A 24024-nucleotide genomic window follows, 5' to 3' on the forward strand; every position below is an offset into this window, starting at 1 on the left:
TGAATCTGCTCGTTGAGGCTGAGCTGTCTCTGTCCACTTGTTGTTGGTATTTTCAGAAATGATTGAATTCTTTTTTTCTCATGTAGAAATTTAACTGTTTGTCTGTGGTCTTATGTTGGGATTTAAAAGCCAGACGTTTCAGCTGCTTCTCATTTCCCTAGGTCACTTTTCTGTTGCAAAGCCATTTTTCTCATCAGGTGGTGAAAACCTCCATAAATTATCCTACCTTCCTTAATGGAATGTCTGTGTAGTAACAATGCCAGTGCCTTACATATGTATAGGATTTATAGTTTTTAAAGCATTTTTGTGTAATTTATCTCATTATGTAATATTGTCCTGAGCTATTGCTTTTTCCGAGTATTCTGTATTTACTAACAGTTTTCACCAATTTGAATACTTTTATTTCTTAGCAATTCTGAGACTACTACATGGGGTTTGCTTTTTCCTTCCTTTCATATTTTTTCCCAGAAGCTGTGAGTAGTAAAGGAATTTTTCAAAGAATAATAAAAGCTTGTATAAATGATACTGTTTTCTGAAGGCAAAGTGAAGATGAGAATTATGTTCCAGTTCCTTGGGTTGACACTATGAGCAGAAGTACTGAAAACGATTTGTCCAAATGATTGCACCTATCCTCCCCCTCTTTTTCAGTCGATGAAACATCTCTTAGAAATGAAGGGAAAGTGTACAACTTAGAACAGTATAGTAGTGGGTTTTTATTTTGTTTTTGTGGGAGTTTTTGTGTATTTTTATTTTTTAGAACTTATATATTGATGTTATCCATTTCGCAATGGAAAAATTGTAACTTCATTAGTATCTTTTGTTTTCTTAGAATTAAATGGTTATATGGTATACTATCAGTTATGAAACAGAAGGTGCTTTAGGTTGAGGACTATAAGGTCATTCTGAAAATTGGGCTTTAAAGGGTTTCTTTAAGGGTACTTTAGAGATTCCTTTAATTTAAGGCTCATAAGGTGCAAGTGGTTAAGTGCGCAACTACTAGGCAGAAAGGTTGGTGGTTCGAACCCACCCAGATGCACCTCTGAAGATAGGCCTGGTGATCTACTTTCAAAAAGTCAAAGCCTTGAAGATTCTGTGCAGCGGTTCTAGTCTGTACACGTGAAATCGCCATGAGTTGGAATCGACTCGATGGCAACTAACAACAGCAACAGCAAGGGAGACCAAGTACCTTCCTGAACTCAATTCTCATTGCCCTACCCATCCCATTTCCTGTCTCCATCATTCTATCTCCAAATGCTGGGTACATTATAGATGTATATCATAGATGCCTAGAGTAATACAAACCATAGAATGTAGGGGTCGCCAGGGGCCAAAGAGGTTGCTGTGAGCCCATCTGACCCTGGAATGCCTCTAGACTGTCCTCAAGTGATCAGTGAGCCTAGGCCCATTACATCCTAAGGCAGTGGAAAAGATTCCCTTTCGCGGAATCCAAGTCTGTCTCCCTGTAGCTTGTGCTCAACTCAATAAATATCAAGTGCCTACCACGCGCACCGGGTACTGTTCTAGGGGCTGGGGATACAGCAATGAAGAAGGCAGACAAAGTAATGCTCTTACAGATAGCTCTATCTCTTAGAATCATAGAGGACAAACCAAATAATTCTTCTGCATGGAAGCCCTTCCAATATTTGGAGACCATGTTCCTGTTCCTCTGTCTTCACTTTAAGCTAATACTCCCAGCTCACCCAGTAGAATACCGATTCAAGTCCTTTCACTACATGGGTCTTGTGAGCATGTCTTTGGATGCATTCTGAAATGTTTATTAATGAATTGATTTTCAGTAGATGGATTTTTAAATTATTATTATGATAAAGTTAATTTGTACTTAAATACAGATAAGTAGGAAATATACAAAAGGAATCACGTATAATTCTTTATCCACTGTTAAAATGTTGATATATTTTCCTTTCAGCTTTTTCTAATGTGTATCTATTTAGATCATTGAGATCATAATGCATTATTTCTAATTTTGTATCTTTTTTCACTTAATATTTACATTTATTATAAAATGTTTATAAAAACAATATAAATGGTTTCATAATATTCAGTTAGATAGACTCTTTAAGGTTAAGTCATAAAAGGGCCTTAGGGGTTCCTTAGTGATCTATACTGTTTCCTTTTAGTTAAGGCTTCAGCCTCCTAACCTACACTTTGAGGTCATACTAGTACTATATGGAAGGAAGGCATTGGACTGTGTTATCTCCTGTGGATTCTTCTACCTTGGATTACTCTTGATATGCTGCTTTTTTTTTTTTTTTTCTGTCCAATCCTTTATGTTTCCTCATAATCATGCTCTGCCCATTTGTTTGGAGTACAGGGTTGACTGTAGAGTCAACAGGATATCCAGGTGTCCATTTTCAAGTCTATCTTCCTGCTAGGTTTTGTGTTGAGGAATCTGTTGGGACTAAACTATGGCAAGCACAGAGCTCACTTTTGTCCTTCGGTTGCAGGTCTGCAGCTGAACCAGAAGGCACTCACCACTTTCCCAGACGTCGTACTTGTGCGGGTGTCCACACCCTCTGTGCAGTCAGACAGTGACATCACTGTCTTGAGACACCTGGAGAAGCTGGGCTGCCGCTTAGTCAACCGCCCACAGAGCATTTTAAACTGCATCAACAAATTCTGGACATTCCAAGAGCTGGCTGGACATGGAGTCCCCATGCCAGACACATTCTCCTATGGTGAGTCTCCTTAAAACAGAGTCGGAACTTATCTTTCCCAGCCTTCTGCATCTCTATGTTTTATCTCCGCAGAAACCTTCTAGTATCTCTTGTTGCTTTTCATTTTAGATGATTCAGCATCTTGGGTCCGTACCATGGCCATTCTCTCTGTCTGAAATACTTTTGGTTCTTTCTGTAATTCATTCAGTAACTATTTATCAGGTACACACTGTGTGCCAACCACTCTACTAGGCACTGGGGCTATAGCAGTAAGAGAGTCCTGCCCTCAAGGCATTTCCAATTCATCAGATCCAGAAGACAACAAGTTAACAGGCAATTTCAGTGCACTGTAGTAAATGCCATTAGAGTTAGTGCAAGGTGGTACAGGGGTACATTGGAGAGCCAACAAAACAGTTTAGAAAACATTGAGGAAGGCTTTCAAATAGAGATAACATCTAAACTAACTGAAATTATCCAGATAAATAAGGGGGGGTGGGGAGCAGTCTAAGCAAAGAGCAGCATATACAGAGACCTACGTGACCTAACATGGTAATCCAAGCAGTTTGTAAATGAGGAGAGGGAGTTGTGGTATAAGGCTGGAAAGATAAGAAGGAGCGTTATACATCATGTGAAGGAGATTAGGGTTAATCCTGAGAGTGATAGGAAGTTATTGGGGGCCTTAAGCAGGGAGGTGGCCTGATCAGAGTTAAAGTTCAGAAGATCACTCTGGCTACACTATGGAGAAGAGAGTAGACAAGGGCAGAGTAGAGACAGGATAAGTAGTGAGGAGGCTTTTCAAATAACCCAAGTGAGCAATGATTGTCTAAACTAAGGTGGCCATTGTAAAATGAAGAAAAGTGAACAGATTAAGGAATTATGAGGAAGGTAGAAATAATAGGACATGATGATTGACTAGATATTAAGAGTATGGAGAGGAATCAAGGATGACTCTCGTTTCTGGCTTAGGCAGCAGATGGATAGTATTAAAGCAAACATTCACTGAGACTAGAAATATGAGAGGGAAGAAACAGATTGGTGGGTAGGAGGCAGGAGATTTTTGGGGAGAGATGATTTCAGTTTGGGACATGTTCTGCTTGTAGTGTATGCAAGTGAATATTCAATGGGTTGCAGATAAAAATGGATCTGGAGCTCCTAAAAGATGCACAGACTAGGGTACTGGATTTGGGAGCATTCATTATGTTAAGTGAAATCACAAGAATTGGATGAGATTATTCATGGAGAATATGAAAAATGAAAAGAAAACAGGGCTTAAGATGGAATGCTTTAAGGAATGGGTAGAGAAGAGGACCCTATAAAAGAGACTAAGTACGAGCAATCAGAGAGGTCAGAAGAGAGATCATAGAAGCCGATGGAGAGGACATTCCAAGGATAGTATAACCAAAAGTGTTATATGATATTGAAAGGAAAATTAACATAAGCACTGAGACATAAACGCTGGATTTCGGAACAGAGAGTTTAATGGGGCCATAGTGAATGTAGCTTCAGTTTAGTGATGGGAATAGAAGCCAAATTGTCAAGGTTAGGAAGTGAATGTGAGTTGAGGAAATGGGAACAGTAGGCTTATATAACTTTCAAGTAGCTTGGTTGTAGAGATGTAAAGTTGTAGTTACAGGATGATGTAGAGTCAAGGAACAGGCATTTAAGATGGGAGAGAAGTGAGCATGTTTAAATGCTGATGAAATTAGGGGCTGGGAGGTTGAAGTTAGAGCAGAGAGAGGACACTTAATGGTGCAAGATCCCTAAGGAGGTGAAAGTGGAAAGGTTAAAAGGACAGGTGCAGGAATGGGTTTAGATAGGACGGACCTCTCTTTCCATGGATGATAAAGGAAGGAAAAAAGACTGACTCTAAGAGGAATTAAATTTATTGGTAGAATGTCAGGAAGTTTGGAGTTCATTTCTTATAAAATGTCTTCTTCATGAAGACGCCTATGTTATCTACACTTCCCTCTTCGTGTCTTTTTTTCCTGTTTTCCCTCTTGCCTTTTTTGGGGGGGGAGGGTTTTTTTTTGTACTTTCGTGAACAGGACAGGTCTTGTTAGTATTCCAGAAGTGTTTTGGTTTGCAAAAATTGATGAACTACCATACCACCTTTGGTAAGCAGAGTAATGGGCCCCAAATATCCCACACTCTAATCTCTAACAAAAAACCAAACTCAGAGTCTAATCTCTAGAACCTATGAATATGCTAGGTTATATGGCAAAAAGGGATTAAGGTTCCAGATGGAATTAAGGTTGCTAATCAGCTGACCTTAAAATAGGAAGATTATCCTAGATTATCTGGGTGGCCCCAATATAGTACCTGGAAAGTAGAAGACGGAGTAGAACAGAGTCAGAGGGAGATGTGACTACAGATGGTCAGGATAATGCAAAGTGAGAAGGATCTACTTGCCACTGTTGGCTTTGAAGGCGGAGGAAGGGGGCGGTGAGCCAAGGAACACAGGTAACCTGCAGAAGCTGAAATAGGCAAGAAAACAGTCTCCAGAAAGGAATGCAGTCCTGCTGAGACCTAGATTTTAGCCCAGTGAGATCTGTGTCAAACTTCTAACCTGCAGAACTGTGAGATCATAAATTCATGCTGTTTGAAGTCACCGAATTGGTGGTAGCTTGTTACAGTAGCAATAGAAAACTGATACACCACAATATACACAAAACTCATCTATCCAGCACATTTTTGAGAACTAGAAAGTAGGCCAAAGAACTTCTGAGCAACCCAAATAATGTGTCACAACCTCAGCAACACCAAACCTCATTCACTTAGAGCCCTCAGCTCCTCATCTGGAATCTAGTTGTTCCTGTGCTGGAAAATCATTTCACAAGTGAGTTTTAGTGTTTTAAGCCCGTAGCGCGGAGAAGCAGGAGGAAAGTTTCCTGCCCCATACTGACAACAGTCAGAAGTATTAGTTGGCAAACTGACAGCAAGGAAGATGGCAAACCATTAAAACCTGGTCCATGAACCAAAAAGCACAATAGGTTGGTGCCATTAAATGAAGGGCAAATGTAGGCTCTGAGGGCATTATGGTACGGTTATTAGTGTCCATGACATTAACCCTAAATTATCAAGAAAAGGTTATACTCAACACTTAGGAAATCAAGGAAGTTTATGAAATAATGTAGAAAGATTTTTTGTATACATTATTATTCGCATTTTTTAAATTAAGGCTTAAAGGGGTGTGTTGGAGCCACTTCAAGCTTTATAGCCATACCTTAACTTTGAGTGAGATGAACCCTCAGGCTTGGGGTATTCGTTTTCTATTGCTGCGTCACAAGTTACCACCAACTTAGTGACTTAAAACAATGCCCTTTCATTGCCTCACAGTTTCTGTGGGTCAGAAGTCTGGCCATGGCATAGCTGAGTTCTCTGCTCAGGTCTCACAAGGCTGAAATAAAGGTGTGGGGCTACAGTCTCATCTAAGGGATGGAGTCCTCTTTCAAGCTCACCATTTGTTGGCAAAATTCAGTCCTTTTGGTTGTAGGTCTGAGGCCCCCACTTTCTTGCTGGCTGTCAGCCATAGGCCATTCCTGGCTTCTAGAGGCTGCCCACCATTCCCTGCCACATGCCCTCTCTACAACATGGCAGTGTGCTCCTTCAAGACCAGCATAAGTCTCTCTGATGCATCACCTTCTTGTTAAGGGTTTGCCTGATTAGGTCAAGCTCACCCAGGATAATCTCCCTTTTGATTAACTCAAAATCAACTGATTAATATCTGAATCATGGAAATGCTATCCCATCATAGTCAGAGTCTAATCTCTAGAACCTATGAATATGCTAGGTTATATGGCAAAAAGGGATTAAGGTTCCAGATGGAATTAAGGTTGCTAATCAGCTGACCTTAAAATAGGAAGATTATCCTAGATTATCTGGGTGGCCCCAATATAGTACCTGGAAAGTAGAAGACGGAGTAGAACAGAGTCAGAGGGAGATGTGACTACAGATGGTCAGGATAATGGTTCTTCTTACAGTAAAGGGGAGGGGATTATACAGGGCATATATACCAGAAGAAATCCTGGTGGCATGGTGGTTAAGTGCTACAGCTGCTAACCAAAGGGCTGGCAGTTCGAATCCACCAGTTGCTCCTTGGAAACTCTATGGGGCAGCTCTGCTCTGTCCTATAGGGTTGCTATGAGTCGGAATCAACTTGACGGCATGGGTTTGGTTTTTCGGTTTTATATACCAGGGAGTAGGAATCTTGGAGCCATTTAGAATTCTGCCTACCATAGTTATTAAAAGGGAAAAAACCCCTACCTATCGGATTGTTATGAGGATTACTTGAACTAGAGCCCACGAAGCCTTTACCACATAGAAGATATTTGATAAATTGTTGATTTCCTTCATATCCCTGCCCCAACCTTTTACGTTACAGGTGCATGATACATACATGTGGTTGGGTTGAATGAGTTTGAATCACTATAATCAGAGAAACATGAAGCCTCACAAGAATTCCCACAGAGGGGCAGTGCTGGGCTGACCTCTCCCTGACATCAGCCTTACCATCACTGACCTTCACCTTTTCTTGGCAGGTGGGCATGAAGACTTTTCAAAAATGATTGATGAAGCCGAGCCCCTGGGCTACCCAGTGGTGGTGAAGAGCACGCGTGGACACCGGGGTGAGTGCAGCTCTCCTGCAGCTCTGCTCCAGCAAGACTGTCATCATACCACCAGCAGTGCTGCTTGGAGGAATGGAGCTCATCCGTGAAGAGCTCCCAGTGTAGTTCTCACCTCTGCCTCCTCACCAGTCCTTGCTTTCATCAGACCCTTATCATCTCTTCCCTGGACTGTTGCAGCCAGCTCCTGACTCTGGTTTCCCTAACTCCACTGCCAGTGCATTCTCTTTCCTTTTTTGGAATCACTTCCCTGAAACATGGATCTATTCTTGTTACTCCTGTAAAAATGGTGTGGGAGCGGTGTCTGACCTCCTCTAACTTCACAAGGGTGAAGGACAATCAAGATCAACAGCCCAAGGCTGATTCCTGTGACGTGGGGGTCAGACATGCCTCCTCTCTCCGCCGTCTTTACCAATTCTGACACCAACCGTCCCTCCCACCGCACTCTTTACTTTTCTGCTGGGTTTGACAATTCATTGCAATGGCCACACAGAACTCACAGACCATACTCATGATTATGGGGTTTACTAGGGAAGTAAAGGTTACAATTCAGGCTGAGGAACACCCAAGGATACAGTTCTTCCACCAGGACAGCCTCTTCCCAGCCGTGCTCGGAGGTGTGCCTCTCCCTGGCCCTAGGCCCCTTTCCAAAGGCATTCAGCTTTCCCTCCTCATGGGCCGGGAAGCCTATTGTGCCGTCTCCTGCTTTCAAGTCTCTGCCGCCAGGTCTCTGCTGTCACTTCTTGCTGCCCTTAGTGTTACAGTTTTCTCTCTCTCTGTCTTCTGGTGCCAGGAGCTTCTCGGGGCAGGGGGATCCCTAATCCAAAGGACATGCTGGCTCCTGGCTGTTCTTCCTTGGTAGTCGTGGGCTCTCTTTCCCACTCCTGGGATGGCTTATTTCAAGCCCAGCAGGATGGCAAAACTGACCAATCCCTTTGGTGGGCCACAATTACCGTATCTGCACAGTCCCACCCAGTCACTTGGGTGGGAGTTACAAGACCGTGGCCAGAAAGGGCACACAAAAGTGATCCATCACATCACAAGTCCCTTGCTCAAAAAACCCTCCCGGGGTTCTGTGTTGCCTACTAGACAAAGTCCCTATTCCTCATTATGACACTGAAGGCCCTACACAGACAGACCCAATCTTCCTTTGCAGCCTTTTCTGGCCACAGTCCCCACGTGAGCCCCCCATAATCCAGTCATTCAGGACTACTTCTCATTCACCAAATAGATCATGTCTTTTCCTCTCTTTGAACCTTTACTCTCTTTTGCTTGGAATTCCATCTTCTGCCCACCTGCTTATCCTTTGAGGCCAGCTCAGATGTGTTTCTTTTCTAGAGAAAAGCCCTGGTCTTCCTCCTTCTTTTCCAGACAAAATTAATTGTTCTCTCCTTTGTGTTTCCATAGCGCTTTGTATATGCAAGCATACGCTACACTTACAGCTTTATGTGCCTGTTCCCTTTGTTAGGCTTTGAGCTGCTCAAGAGTTGGGACCAGGTCCTGTGTATCTCTGTCTCTATAAGTACAGTACAGCGCTCAGTACATAGGAGGGACTCAGAAATTGTTGGATAAGAGGTATGCGGCAGAACTCAGTCTCATATGAGCAGGTACTTGTTTTGATACCTAGATGGCATACTTAAGTGTTCAGGGCATCCTGAGTGGTGCAAGGTAACCCTAAACAAACATGTAAGGTGTCATTGTAATTTAGAGACTGAGAAGTAGAAATGAACTAGACACACTCACTGCTCTCAGGGAGCTCAGATGTGCAGACTGTTGCATTTGCAGCAGTGTGATGGGTACAGGCATGCCCGGGGCCTGACAGAGAAGCTTCACGAGAAGGAAAAGAGACTTAAGTTGAAGTGTAGAATTTGAACTGGAGGAAATTAGTGAGAAAGCTTACACAGAAGCAGGTATAAGCAAAGCCACTTTGAGTAGAGGAGTTCTGTTGAAGACTAAGGAAATGAGTTTGGGAGGCAAGGTGGGGTCCAGGAACTATTTGGGTAGGCTATAGTGCTGAAATTCAGTCAGTCATTCAACTAATATTTACTGAGTACCTATGATGCCAGGTACTATTCTAGGCTCTGGGGATACAGAAGGGAACAAAACAAAAATTCCTGCCATCAAGGAGCTTACATTTAGGAAAGGAAGACAGACAATAAACATAAATTAAATATAATACATAATATCTTTTAATTTTTTTTATTGAGATATAATTCACATATCAAAAAAGTCACCATTTTAAAATGTACAGTTCAGTGGTTTTTAGTATATTCACTATCTTGTACAACTGTCACCACTGTCTAATTCTAGAGCATTTTCATCTCTCAAAAAAAAAAACTTTGTACCAATTAGCAGTGAATCCCATTCCCCCCGCTCCTTCCACAGCTTTTGGTTTACCTGCTTTGGGCATTTCATATAAATGGAATCATACAATATATAGTCTATTATCTGGTTTCTTTCACTTAGCATAATGTTTTCTAGGGCCATCTATGTTGTATCCTAAATATATTCCTTTTTTATGACTGAATAACATTCCATTGTATGAATGTACCACATTTTGTTTATCTGTTTTTCAGTTATGGGCATTGAGTTGTTTCCAGTTTGGGATATTATGAGTAATGTTGTTATAAATATTCATGTACAAGTTTTTGTGTGGACATATGCTTTCATGTCTCTTGGGGAGGTACCTAGGAGTGGAATTGCAGGGTTGTATTTTTATTGGAAACCCTGGTGGCGTAATGGTTCAGTGCTACGGCTGCTAACCAAAGGGTCGGCAGTTCGAATCCGCCAGGTGCTCCTTGGAAACTCTATGGGGCAGTTCTACTCTGTCCTATAGGGTTGCTATGAGTTGGAATCGACTCGTCGGCACTGGGTTTGGTTTGGTTGGTTTATGGTGATTCTGTGTGTAACCTTTTGAGGAATTGCCCAAATATTTTCCACAGTGGTGTACCATTTAAAATTCCCCCCAGCATCCTTGCCAACACTTGTTACTTTCCATCCCCCCTCCCTTTTCTTCTTCTTTTTTTTTTTTTACTTATAACCATGCTAGTGGTATGAAGTGGTATCTCATTGTCGTTTTGATTTGCATTTCTCTAATGACTAATGATGTTGAGCATCATTTAACGTGCTTATTGGCCTTTTGTATATCTTCTTTGGAGAAATGTTTATTCAGATTCTCTAGGTTGTCTTTTTGCTGATGAATTTTAAGAGTTCTTTATGTATTCTGAATACTAGGCCCTTATCAGATACCTGATTTGAAAATGTTTTATTCCCTTCTGTAGGTTGTCTTTTCACTTTCTTCATAGTGTTCTTTGATATACAAAAGTTTTATTTTGGTTTTTTTATTTTGATGAAATCCAATTTATCTATTTTTTCTCTTGTAATGTGTGGTTTTGATGTCACATCTAAGAAACTACTACCTAATCCAAGGTCACACAGATGTACCCCTATATTGCCTTCTAAGAATTTTATAGTTTTAGCTTTGACGTTTATGTCCTTCATCCATTTTGAGTTCATTTTTGTGTATGGTATGAGGTATAACTCAGCTTCATTCTTTGCATGTGGATATCCAATTGTCCCAGCATCATTTGTTGAAAAGACTGTTGAATGGTGTGCTGAATGGTCTTGGCACCCTTGTAGAAAATCAGTCGAACAGAGATGGGTTTATTCCTGGACTTTCAATTCTTTTCCATTGATCCATGTCAGTACTACATTGTCTTGATTATTGTAGTTTTGTGGTTAAATTTTGAAATTGGGAATTGCAAGTCCTCCAACTTGATTCTTCTTTCCCAACATTGTTCTGGCTATCCAGGTCCTTTGCATGTCCATATGAATTTTAGGATCAGATTGTCCATTTCTGCAAAATATCAGCTGGGATTTTGATAGATATTGCATTCAATCTGTAGATCAGTTGGGAAACATTGCTATCTTAACAACATTAAGTCTTCCAATCCATAAACATTGACTGTCTATTTATTTAGATCTTTAATTTCTTTCAGCAAATGTTTTGTAGTTTTCAGTGTGCAGGTCTTGCCCTTCTTTGGTTAAATTTATTCCTAAGTATTACATAGTATCTTAGCAGGAAAAATGAATAGGGTGTAAATAAAGTTACAGCATTTAAGTTAGACTTTATCTGGTATATGGGAATAAATCTAATGAAGACCGTGGAGTGGCACAAGCTGTTACTACTCTCATGACCCTTTACTCCTTCATCTATAAAACAAGGATAACCACTTTTACAGGGCTGGTGTGAAGTGTAAATAAAATAATAAAAACCCAAATTGCTTGGTGATGGTGGTGGTGTTAGGTGCCGTCGAGTCAGTTCTGATTCATAGTGACCCAATGTACAATAGAATGAAACAGTGCCCAATCCTGCACCATCCTCACAATCGTTGTCATGCTTAAGCCAATTGTTGCAGCCACTGTGTCAATCCATCTTATTGAGAGTCTTCCTCTTTTTCGCTGGTCCTCTACCAATTCTCCAGGGACTAATCCCTCCTGATAATACGTCCAAAGTATGTGAGACAAAGTCTCACCATCCTCGCTTCTAAGGAGCATTCTGGTTGTACTTCTTCCGAGACAGATTTGTTTGTTCTTTTGGTAGTCCATAATCTATTCAATATTCTTTGCCAACACCACAATTCAAAGGCATCTGTTCTTTTTTGGTCTTCCTTATTCATTGTCCAGCTTTCACATGCATAAAGTGCTTGGTACATAGCAGATAATCAACAGGTCTTAATGTCCTTCCCTGTTTTTTTCTCCCCTTGCCTTAAAACTCCAGCTCCTTTATTAACCCTAGACTAAGCCCCAAATTAGAACCTCTGTGCCAGGCAACAAGTCCCTATCTCTGCCTCCCATCTCTGCTAAAAATCCTACCTAGTACCTACAGGATCCCTACTCCCTATAACTGAATCCCAGTCATCTGTTGCCAGATGCCAAAGATCCTGGTGCCAGTTGTCCAGTTGCTCACACTTCTGCTCATTGATTGAGGCTCGGAACACTGATGCTGCATTTTGCCCACTTGCTAGGGCCTTTACTATTCCTCATGCTGAACTTCCCAGACACTGATTGCCCACTTAACTACACAGCTTCTATTGCCTGCCACTTGGACATCTTCACATCACTTATGCTTCCGCTCCAGGTTTATCAGGTATCTAGGTTCCAGCCATCTCAGGGAAGATGGAGCCCTGGTAATGACATGGTTCAACGAGACTTTTCAATCTTACATGCCACTAGGGGCTGATACCCATCACTCTTTTTATTAAGATGGTTCCACTCCTTTTAAGGTGGTGACATGAAACTTAGGAACACCATCTCATTGTTCCATATTTGCTAAAAGGAATGCTCAGACTGGAGCTGCTCATGTCAGATTTGCAGAGCAAACCTATCAGCTACCCCTGCTCAGGTCTGTTAACTGATATGCAAATAGAAAGCAGATGCTAAATAATTATAAAAGCATAGGTGATTCAAGCAGAAAATAAAGAGTTTGGAACCAAGAACAACGCTTTCCTCAGATCAATAGAAGTAGAAACCATTCCTTTAGGAATTTAATGAGTGTATCCAAATAAGAAATTTCTTTTTTCTTTTTTTTTTTTTTAAAGATTTTAAAGCGTTCCTTTACCTATTTAAAATAGCATTGACATGATTCCTATGCTACAAAATTCGTTTTAGCTCTCTGCTCCTGCCATTCCTTTCATAGTATATCAGAGACAATGTGAATTTCCATCCCCAACAAACTTTGAGGTTGGTAGGACGCAAGAGATTCTGCTCAGACCCAAACTCTGTGTGAAGACAGGAGAAATGTTATGAGCCCTATCCAACCTCTCCAGGAGCAGAAATTATGATTTACGGTTATGACTTCTAACCATAATTCCTTGATATCATTTGAGGGGAGTTCTATAAGAAACAATTTATTTTTCTTTTCCAAATAAGAAATTTCTTATGTTTAAAATGAGGAAGGATGTCTATCAGCGGCTCCCTCCTTTGAGCTCCCACAGTATTTTAAAGCTGTGTCATGCTGTGTTATAGTTATCTTTTTTGGGTCTCTCTCCACCTAGACTTGGAATTCCTCTAAAGTATGTTCAATTAATTACATTCTGTAAACATTGACTTCTGCCTGTGCACCAAGCCCAGGGTAAAAAAATAAATTAGAAATGGACCCTGCCTAATCAGTGTCTTCAGTTCCTAGGAAATACTAATTAAATATTTTTGGAACTGAGCTGACTAGGTCCTTAGGATTGTATTTTGGCCCCTATTCTGTGTTGCTAAAATACATTATTATTTCATCTTGAAAATAGAGCGGTGGTTGTGGGTGAGGACTAATGTCATTAAGAGCTGAGGAAAATCAAGAGAAAATAAGGTTTTGAGTCCTGGTGGCATAGCAGTTAAGAGCTCAGCTGCTAACCAAAAGGCCAGCAGTTCAAATCCACCAGCTGCTCCTTGGAAACCTTATGGGGCAGTTCTACTCTGTCCTACAGGGTTGCTATGAGCTGGAATCGACTTGACGGCAGCAGATTTGGTTTGGTTTTGGTCATTTGATAAGATGCAAGAGCCTAAGGTCGGAGAAATAGAAGTGGCCAAAGCAAAGCAAGTTCAGAAAGAATTGGATGTTCTGTAGGACAGGAAGGTAGGATGGCAAGGGCAGGGTTCAGAGGCTTCTCTAAGGATTTTTCTTGTTCTTTGTCTTTCTTAAAGGGAAAGCAGTTTTTCTTGCAAGAGATAAGCATCACCTTTCAGACATCTGCCATTTGATCCGCCATGATGTGCCCTACCTGTTCCAGAAGTATGTGAAAGAATCACATGGAAAAGATATCCGGGTGGTGGTGGTAGGAGGCCAAGTGATAGGCTCTATGCTTCGCTGCTCCACAGATGGACGGATGCAGAGCAACTGCTCTCTCGGTACAGTATCAAAGCTGAGGCAACTTGCTAGTCATGAAAGGCTATGAGATTTTTATGACGATGTTTAGACCATTTGGTGAATGTGTATCGATCCCTTCTGTCTTGTCAGACCCTCTGCTAGGCATCCTCCGCTAGGTTCACAGCAATGAATTAGAAACGAGCTCTGTTCTATCACAGCAGCAGTCCAGCAGGGGGACAGGTGGTGTAAGTGCTGGGATAGAGGTCAGCTCAGGGGTGTCAGGACACTGAGGTTTGAACCCTGTTCTGTAGGTGTTAGGATTTAGCAGTTGTGTTTAAGCAAGGGAGGGACATGAAGTTCAGTGTTTAAGAAAAGCTGACATCTGTGTAGAGGATGGATTGAAGGCATAAGATGGGAGGCAGGCAGGTTAGTTTGAAAGCTGTTGCAATAGCTGAGGCAAGAATCTTGCCTTCCATACAGGGGGCCTGGGTTCGTTTCCTGGCCTATGCACCTCAAGCATAGCTACGACTCATCGGTCAGTGGAGGCTTGCATATTGCTATGATGCTGAACAATTTTCAGTGGAGCTTCCAGACTAAGATGGATTAGGAAGAAAGGCCTGGTAATCTACTTCTGAAAAAAGCAGCCAATGAAAAACGCTATGGATCACAATGGTCTGATCCTATTGTACATGGGGTCTCAGTGAGTTGGGGGCCAACTTAATGGCAGCTAACAGCAACAACAAACTGAGGCTGTGGCAGGAGAAATAGAGTCTTTGGCTTTTATATTTAATTGAAATTTTTGTTTTTATTTTATGTTATTAGATATTATTAGAAAGCTACAGTTTGTTTTGGTTTAACGCATAACCCCATCCCATTAATCCATTGATAAGGGTTGATACACGGTGTGCAGAATGGAGATGTCCTAGGATGGGGGTAAATACTTGTCCCCATCACAATAAGTTGTTGTCAGCCTCATTAAATGAATTTATATGTTTGTAATATGGAAAAAAAAAAAAACTATGGGATTTTTTTCTAAATAACCAGAAGAGTGCACAGTCCAGTGACTACCAAGAGGCTGAGACACTGACTTGGCCGTTTTCTCATTAGTATTCATTAAGCAGTTGCCGTGAGCAGACTGTGGTAGATTATGGACGTGTAGAGATTAATGGAGAGTCCCTGGGTGGTGCAAATGGTCAAACACACCCAGTGGCGCCTTCTAAGATCACAACCTGAAAACCCTATGGAGCAGTTCTACTCTGCCTACGTGGGTTGCCGTAAGTAGGAGTTGACTCAACAGCAGCTAACAACAACAGAGATTAATGAGAGTGTCCTTGCCCTCACAAAGCTTATGGTCTAGTAAAGAAGATGTGTAAACAGATCATTGTAAAATATTTTTATACTATTTGGTGTGGATTCAGGTTGACCCAGTGCTAATCATATTACATGTTATCTTATTTAATGTTTTAAAATTTCTTTTTTATTATGATTGTGGTGAAAATATACACAGCAAAACATTCACCAATTAACAGTTTGTACATGTATAGTTTAGTGATCACATTTCTTCAAGTTATGCAACCATTCTCGATTTTTCCAAATTATTTCACCACCATTAACATGAACTCACTGCCCCCTAAGCAAAAACTCCCCCTTCCTCCTCCCTCCCACCCCTGGTCAAAAAAACCTCACTGCCATCTAGTCGATTCTCACTATAGCAACCCTATAGGAGAAAGTAGAACTGCCCTAAGGGTTTCCAAGGCTGTAAATCTTTACAGAGGCAGACTGCCATATCCTTCTCCTGAGGAGTAGCTGGTGGGTTCTAACCCCAGACCTTTCTGTTAGCAGCTGAGTGTTTCAACCCTGGGCCACCAGGGCTCCACCCACCCCTGCAAACCAATATTAATTTTTGGTTTATATATATTTGCTTAGGAGTCCCTGGGTGACACAAACAGTTAAGCACTTGACTACTGGCTGAAAGGTTTGCAGTTCAATCCTACGCAGAAGCAGCTTGGAAGACAGGCCTGGAGATCTTCTGAAAGGTTACAGCCTTGAAAACCCTAGGGGGCAGTTCTACTCTGCACACACAGGGTTGCCATGAGTCAGAACTGACTTGACAGCAAATAACAAGAGTAGCAGTATATTTGTTTACTTCATATAAGTGAGATCATACAGTATTTGTCCTTTTGGGACTGACTTATTTCGCTCAGCCTGATGTTTTCAAGGTTCATCCATGTTGTGGCATGCATCAGGAATTCATTTCTCTTTATGGCTGAGTAATATTCCACTGTATGTATATAGCACATTTTGTTTATCCATTCATTTTTCACAGATATTTCAGTTGTTTCCACCTTTTGGCTATTGTGAGTCTCATTTATTTTTCATGATAATCATGTGTAATGCCATAGTATTAAATCTTATGTGTTACAATTTTGCCTTTTTTAATCACCTGACAAAATCCATTCTTCATCTAGTAACTGCATTTTACTATATCCATGCTGCTTATCTTGGTGAGCTGTTTTAAAACTGTTTTATAGCCTTTTCCTTACATAATTTAATAGGTGGTTTAATAGTTATCAGACCTGAGAATACAAGTCTTAAGTCTTTCCAGGGGGCTAAAGAGAAACAATTCAGTCTGAGGTCAAAGCTTTTTAGCAAGTAAGGGCAGTCGATTTCTTTCTCCTTGAGACAGATTTTTGTCTCACAAACCTATCTCTCTCTTCTTAAGAAATAATTTTATTTTTTATAATTATAAAAGGAATATATTCACAATGCAGAAAATTTGAAAAATATGGAAATGTCAAATAAAAAAAGATATTTATCATAAATCTCACCATCTGGAGATAAGTACTGTTAATATTTTGGTATCATTCTTTCCAGTATTTTTTTCTGATCATTTTTCATAGTTATGGTCATACTATACAGTCTTTAATCCTTCTAAATATTTTCCCATGAGATTATAAACTCTCTATGAGCATTATTATTTCTGATTGTATTCTGTTTTCCTCTATTGCCAGACATTTAGATTACTTATAATTTTCATTCAACAAATATTTATTGAGCACTTACTATCTACCAGGCACTACGATTTTTCAATATTTTGAATAACATTGCAGTCAACATATTTGTGTATAAAGCTTTTTTTCTGTCCATAAGATTACTTCTTTAGGATTGATAACCTTGTGGTGCGATGACTGGGTCAAAGGGTAAATGCTTTTTTTCTCTTTTGTTTTAAATTGTGCTTTTAGTGAAAGTTCACAATTCAAGTCAGCTTCTCATACAAAAACCTATACACACATTGTTACGTGACCCTAGTTGCTCTCCCTGTGATAGGATAAATGCTTTTAAGACTCCTGATACGAGGTGACCATATTATTTTCCCAAAGGGTGTCCAGATCTGTACCTGGACCTTTTATGGAAAATGCCTTTCTCACTTCCCCCCATCAGCATTCTCCCAACTCTTATTTGAAGAGTCATTTGACTCTTTAGTCAGGATTGTTTGTCACTGTCATGTCACTGTGCTTTCCCCGCAGGTGGTGTGGGTGTCATGTGCCCGCTGACGGAACAAGGCAAGCAGTTGGCTATTCAAGTGTCCAACATCCTGGGCATGGACTTCTGTGGTATTGATCTCCTCATCATGGATGATGGCTCCTTTGTGGTGTGTGAAGCAAATGCCAATGTTGGTTTCCTAGCATTCGACAAGGCATGCAACTTAGATGTGGGTGGGATCATTGCAGACTACACCATGTCGTTGCTGCCAAATAGGCAGACTGGGAAGATGGCCCTTCTCCCAGGACTGTCTAGTCCCAGGGAGAAGAAGGAGCCAGATGGCTGTGCTTCAGCTCAGGGAGTTCCAGAAAGTGTCTACACCATCAACAATGGGTCTACCTCTAGTGAGAGTGAGCCTGAACTGGGAGAGATCCGAGATCCCTCAGCAAGCACAATGGGGGCCCCATCCCCCATGCTGCCCGAACCCAGCTACAACATTAACAACAGGATTGCTTCCGAATTAAAACTTAAGTGAATTCCTGCTTTTTTTTTTTTTTTTTTTTGGCAGCATTTAAGCCAAATCCTACTGCTTCCCTAGTAGTTGTGAGTGAATAAAATCTGGACTAATGTGATTTCATTTGCACAGAAACTAGAAATCCCATCTGGGCACTCAGCATTCTTTCTAATGATGATTTAAGCAAATGGCCTAGCTCTGTGTTTTTTACAAAGACTAATATAAAAACACTCACCAAAAACAACATCCCGACTCATCCATTTGAGACCAATGTCTGCTGCAAGCCCTTGGATATTGCAGCTGACTTTCAGGCGCTGACTCTGGTTGCTGCTCTGGCTTTTAGCAGTAAAAAAGAGCCCATTAACTCAGAATGGCTCCTAGAAATCCTGTACTCTTAATGCAACCACAAGATGGAGGCATGTGCAGAAGAGGCGGAGTGTGACTGCAGTAACCTTCTCTTCACTAAGTGTGTGTGTGATGCTTGGAGAATGTACAATTCAAACACAATAAGAAGATCAGTCTCTGCTCCCCATCAATCACTCTCTTGACCATATTTCTATGATACTCAGGATTTGGTGTTTTAGGGAGCTTCCTCATTAGCATTTTCAATGAAGCACTTTGTAGAAGTGAGATTGAATATCACTGGTTAGCAAATGTCCTACTTTGTAAACGAAGATTTCTACAAATTGCTTTTTCCCACTCCTGATTTGTAGACCCTGCTTCAACTAATGCCAGCCCTTGCAGCTCTTGCACCTTTGCTGCCTTTGGCCTCAGCTGGAAATGCACTCCAGTGAGCTAGTGGCCACACTTTATTTCTTAAGCGTGTACTAGAATCTAACCCCATGAACTTTCTTTTCAATGGACTCATAGAAAGCTACTGGAAGATAATTGTTCTTCCCCCCGTACTGAAATTTTGTGTACTACTTACCAGTAGTAGGTTTTATTGTATGAGTTTGTGTTGGTAGATAGAGCCATTGGAAACACACTCCAATCCCCCTGACAGTCTAGTCTTATCCAGGCTCCAGAGACCTGTCCTTACCCACTTTTCCAACCCGGGGAGACTCAGGTATCAGGAATTACTCATTGCACATTCTGGGGGGCTAATGTAGATATGAGCCAAGTGCTTTTCATTTTAACTCTTCAAGCAGTAGATGATGATCCTTCCCCTTGGGAAAATTCATGGAAATGGTGTTTTCCATTTCTGCTTATACAAAGTATGACTGTAAATGAGCAAGGTTACCTTTTTAACCAAATACATCAAAACATATGCATTCAAGAGTTACCATCATTGAACTGTGATGTTGCATGTACCAGGAACATTTAGAACTCCTCTTTGGTGTTATCTTTGAAGCCATGCAAGGGAAGAGGTCTTGCAACTTTATAGTCAGACATTGTTTTTTAACACTTGCTCCCTGTCACCAGAAGTAGTCCCAAGGTTCATCATGCATTTTGTTTATTAGACTTATTTCCTAATAACTCTTTGGCTGTTTTTTGTTTTTGCTTTTTTCAGTTCATCCCTCAAAAAATAAACCTGCCTTTAAAGGACAAAGATTTGCTAACATTGAGGAAGCTTACAAGTGGACAGTTTTCAGAGAGGGTTCTAGAAATGTTCTGAGTAAGGTTAGCTTCACTGGAATAAACACACGTCTTCTCAAGGTGACTGTTTTGAAGGCAACAACAATGATTTGGGTATATAAATTCTTGTACACTATTTCACAGTCACGTCTTGTACTTACACTGCTGTAAATGTGAAATGTGTATAAATCAAACTACACCTTCTCACTTATCAACTATTTTGTTATCTGACATTTTGCATTTGTGCAATAGTAAAAAACTACTATCAGACTTTTGCACATTAATGATGTATGTCTGGCAGTAACAAACAACCGAGGCGAGAGTAACGCTGGCTTTGATGGTTAAGATTATGTGTCAGATTGGCTGGCATGATTCTCAGTGGTTTGGCAGTTATGTAATGATGTAATCTGGCAGTTATGTAATGATGCAATCTGGCAGTTATGTAATGATGTAGTCATCTACCATTTTGTGATCTGATGTGGTCTTCCTCCATTTTTGCATAACACCAATTTCACATAACGATCTGGTCTTTGGAACCAAACCATCTCAATTATTGAGGAGAGGGTGTATTACATTTTTCCACAACACATTTAAATAGAACTTGGCTTTTTAAAATATTGTGGCTAAAACCAACCTCACCAAGTAGCAGTTGTGTAACTGAAAAATGTTTGATACATGCAAGGAAATGTCATGCTACACAGTCATAGTTTAAATGGAGTCCAACATAGGGTGCATGTCACTGAGCTGTAACTCTAGTAATGTGTCTTATACAGTTGAAAAATTATAATACTTTACTTTTATATAGGTTAAGACATACCTTATCTTTACCACTTAGGGTGGGTTTAGGAGAAGGATAAGTTTGGGTCTGCTCTCACTGAACTTGGCCAGATGCTTTGTACCTAAACATCTGAACAAAGTGATGACCTCTGGAAGCTGCATTCACTCACTCCCACTGTTTAGTGTAAGCCCAGTCCCCCCTCTTTATCTAAAAGGATGCTAGCAGGTCTCCATCCTGAACAGAGAAGCTAGAGAGTGCTTCCAGATTCCTTTGGCAGAGGGGGCCCATTTTCCAGCTGCTAGTGACATCTGTAGTCATTGGCATCATTGCCTGAAACCTAGCCCTGTCTAGAAGCAGAGAAAGCTGATAAAAGCTGGATCATAGCCTCCCTCCAGGATTTTCCATGCTACAATCTGGCCATGGGCCCAGTGACCCTTAGTCAGGTGGCTGAGCCATGCTTGTCACAGCTGCCCATAAAGTCTACTGGAAAGACATGGGGTACAGAGTTAGCCCCGTATTAATTCTGGCTGTCTCCCTAAATAGCTGATTGACCTTGTACAAATCATGTGGTCCCTGTGCCTCTATTTTTCCATTCTTCAGGTAGAGAGTCCCCAGGCGATGCACACAGTTAATGTGGTCAACTGCAAACCAAGAGGTTGGAGGTTCGAGACCACCCAGAGGTGCCTACAAAGAAAGGCCTGGTGATATAACTTCAAAAGTTAGCTATTGAAAACCCTATGGAGCACAGTTCTACTCTGACACATATGGGGTCGCCTTGAGTTACAATTGACTCAACAGCAGCTGGTAACAGCGGGTAGTTGCCTCTTGGGAGTGCTTTAAGGGTGAAATGTGTTAATAAATGAGACTGTATTATGTGAGAAGCAGTAGCAGAAGACCTCTTGCATCTATTATAAGTTTCCCATCACCTCTCCTTTGAGAGAGTTAAGAAAGAATGAGGCCATGAATCCTTGGCATAAATATACTAAACAGTAGAAGGGGCCCTGAAAAAGGAATGCAGCTTTTAAGAGGCCTTAATCCCAGCCAGGGAAGCTTAAGACCTGAAAGGAGTAAGGCCGTTCATGTATTCAAACAGCCTTTGGATGTATCATGTATATATATATATATATATAACCTGAAACCCTTGATTCTCCTATGCCAACTAACAAAGTCTTCCTTATGTAACATAGATTGCAGTGTCTCAATATGGTCTCCCACTATCTGGTGGTTGCATTTTGAAACTGGTCAAAACTGGTCAAAAATATTTAGTCACTATGAATATATATCTGATTCTGCACTTGGAAAAAATGTCTTCCTGCTATCTGTCCAATTGCTAGGGGCTATGGAAGTGCCAGAATATGGATTTGGGGCTTTGGGGCTTTAGGATCTGATAAGCAATACAGTAAAACCTATGAAAGCCATAACCTGTGTAAGGTAGAAATCTGATAACGAAAAAAATATTTTCCACTCAAACAAGTGATAGAAAGTGGTTAAGACTGGACCCTGTCAAAGGCGGAAAACTTGCATCCCATTTAGTTCTGGCTCTCACAGGTGTCATTGTGTAAGTGGACTATAATCCATTGGTGTCACATTTGCAGACTCATTGCTCCTCGCTGAGGGGATTGCATGACAACTGGGGGTGGGACAAGGAAGAAAGGGAAGAGGAAAGGCCTGAGATAGTTTTGTGACATTTCAGTGGAAGAAATAAGAAATTGGAATCATTTGGCATTCTAGTGGCAAGGAGGAAGAAATGTCTTCTGTGGGTTGTTTCAGTGAAAGAATCATGAATGCCTATTGATTATAGTTAAGGGCCATTAATGCTATATTCTGTATAACGATACTGGGATGCATGGATTCCACCCCCCACCCTGGAGAAGTGGGAGAGGTATGCCTCATTCCTTTTTTTAAGTCCTGACAAATTCTCATCTTGAGAACATTGAGTGTAAATTAGGGGAAGATTGAAGCAGCTGTGCTGGGAGTTCCAGGATTGCCCAACTAACTGCTGAGTCTCCAGAAGGTCATGGGCCAGAATATCATGCTCAGGTAAGCCCGAAGCCATAGCTCTCTGTAGTGAGTTTAAGGAGCCAGGTTGGACAGTGGATCCATAGCCAGACAAGTTGTGTCAGCTTAATACTTTCCTCTGCTCCGGGAGGTGAAGCTGCTGTTTGCTGTCAGTCTATGCAAATGCTTTGGGAAGGGCCTCTGACAACAGCCATCTTGGTCACAGTCAAATTAGTGTTCTTCAATCTGGGGCGGTAGCCTAATAGAAAACTTGGTGCTGTTTTTCATTTTCTCTGAGACTCAAGATCAGTACAGACCCTTGCTTTATTTATTTATTTTTTAACCTGGAAAACCATCCCTCCCTGATATATATATTTTAATCTTTTTCTAGAAATAGATTATGCTTCCATTTCAAATCTATGGCTAGACTCTGCAGCCGCCCTTCAAACCCATACAGCTGAGAATGAGGGCTGTCTTCCTTCAAGCCTGTCAATTTTCTTCTCCAGGTGCACTTCCCATGCTGATGTGCAGCACTGTTTGGGGCTCTGTGGTGGCATCCCAACCCCATTTGGTAACCTCACTCTGCCATGTCATGTTCACTGGGGCTCTGAGGCAACAATGAGAAAGTTATCTATGGTGCCATATTTGGGCCTACAGAAGAATATCACCACTTTGGAAATTAGTTAAATTCTTCATTTTACAGATGGGGAATATAAGTCCTAGAGGCCAAAGTCACTTAGCTAGTCAGCAGCAAGGCTGGGACTTGAACCCAGGCAATTTGACTCCCTATCCAGTTTAGCATACTGCCAGGGGTGGTGCTATTCTTCCACAGATTCTAGCAGTTGCTGGCATCCTCTGCCCATTCCCTTCCGCCTCTATTCTGGATCTACCTGGTGTGAATGTGCCAACAACTGTGAAGGGTTCAGGTCTTGGGTGGCTTTCAGTGAGACCCCCGAAAGCACAGATGAAATTTCCATGGCACAAGCTGGCTTTGCCCATGCCCTCTTTAGACCACCAGAACTAGTTAGCCCTATCCCACGTCCTTAGTGATGGAAGGTGAGGGAGAAGGCCCATGCCAAGCTGACTGAAGGCCTCTCCAGTCCCAGTTTGGCTGATGTTCCCTCACTGCAGAATGTCTTGGAGGCCAAGGATTTGAAGTTCCCAAACTTCTCCCATCAGACACATCTGAGGGGGAATCCTGTTTGACATGCATGTTCCACTTGCAATCAGCATCAAGGTCAAAGGTTTCCTCCCACTTCCAGTTTCTCAGTGAGTTCCCCTTGCAGCCAGCCACTAGGCACAGTCTTCCCTATTGTAGCCTATATGTCAGCTAAGGACTCTATACCTTGAGATCTAGACAGGTCTGATAACTTTGGGCTCTGGTTCAGAACTTTTGGATTTCTGTGATTTCCAAGCCACTTATTACTTTCGCAGTCACTGCTGACTCTAGACGTGTTACTTCATTTTTAACAAGTGTTGTCTCAGCCCATCGCTGCATCAGCTGAGACATGAAGCTTAGCTCC

At 41.3% G+C, this 24024-nt stretch overlaps 1 protein-coding gene across 1 annotated transcript in view; it reads left to right on the forward strand.

Moving 5' to 3' along the window:
* The window catches only part of RIMKLA (ribosomal modification protein rimK like family member A), a 33450-nt gene extending 14831 nt beyond the window's left edge, over positions 1–18619 (forward strand). Inside the window, exons 2-5 of the mRNA XM_003415535.4 lie at positions 2466–2696; positions 7214–7300; positions 13991–14194; positions 17681–18619. Coding sequence (XP_003415583.2) covers positions 2466–2696; positions 7214–7300; positions 13991–14194; positions 17681–18171 — 1013 coding nt within the window. The 3' untranslated portion in view covers positions 18172–18619. The remainder of the gene's footprint in view (positions 1–2465; positions 2697–7213; positions 7301–13990; positions 14195–17680) is intronic.
* Positions 18620–24024: the final 5405 nt, after the last annotated feature.

Source organism: Loxodonta africana, chromosome 3 (genome assembly GCF_030014295.1).
Source record: "Loxodonta africana isolate mLoxAfr1 chromosome 3, mLoxAfr1.hap2, whole genome shotgun sequence".
Taxonomy (NCBI): domain Eukaryota; kingdom Metazoa; phylum Chordata; class Mammalia; order Proboscidea; family Elephantidae; genus Loxodonta; species Loxodonta africana.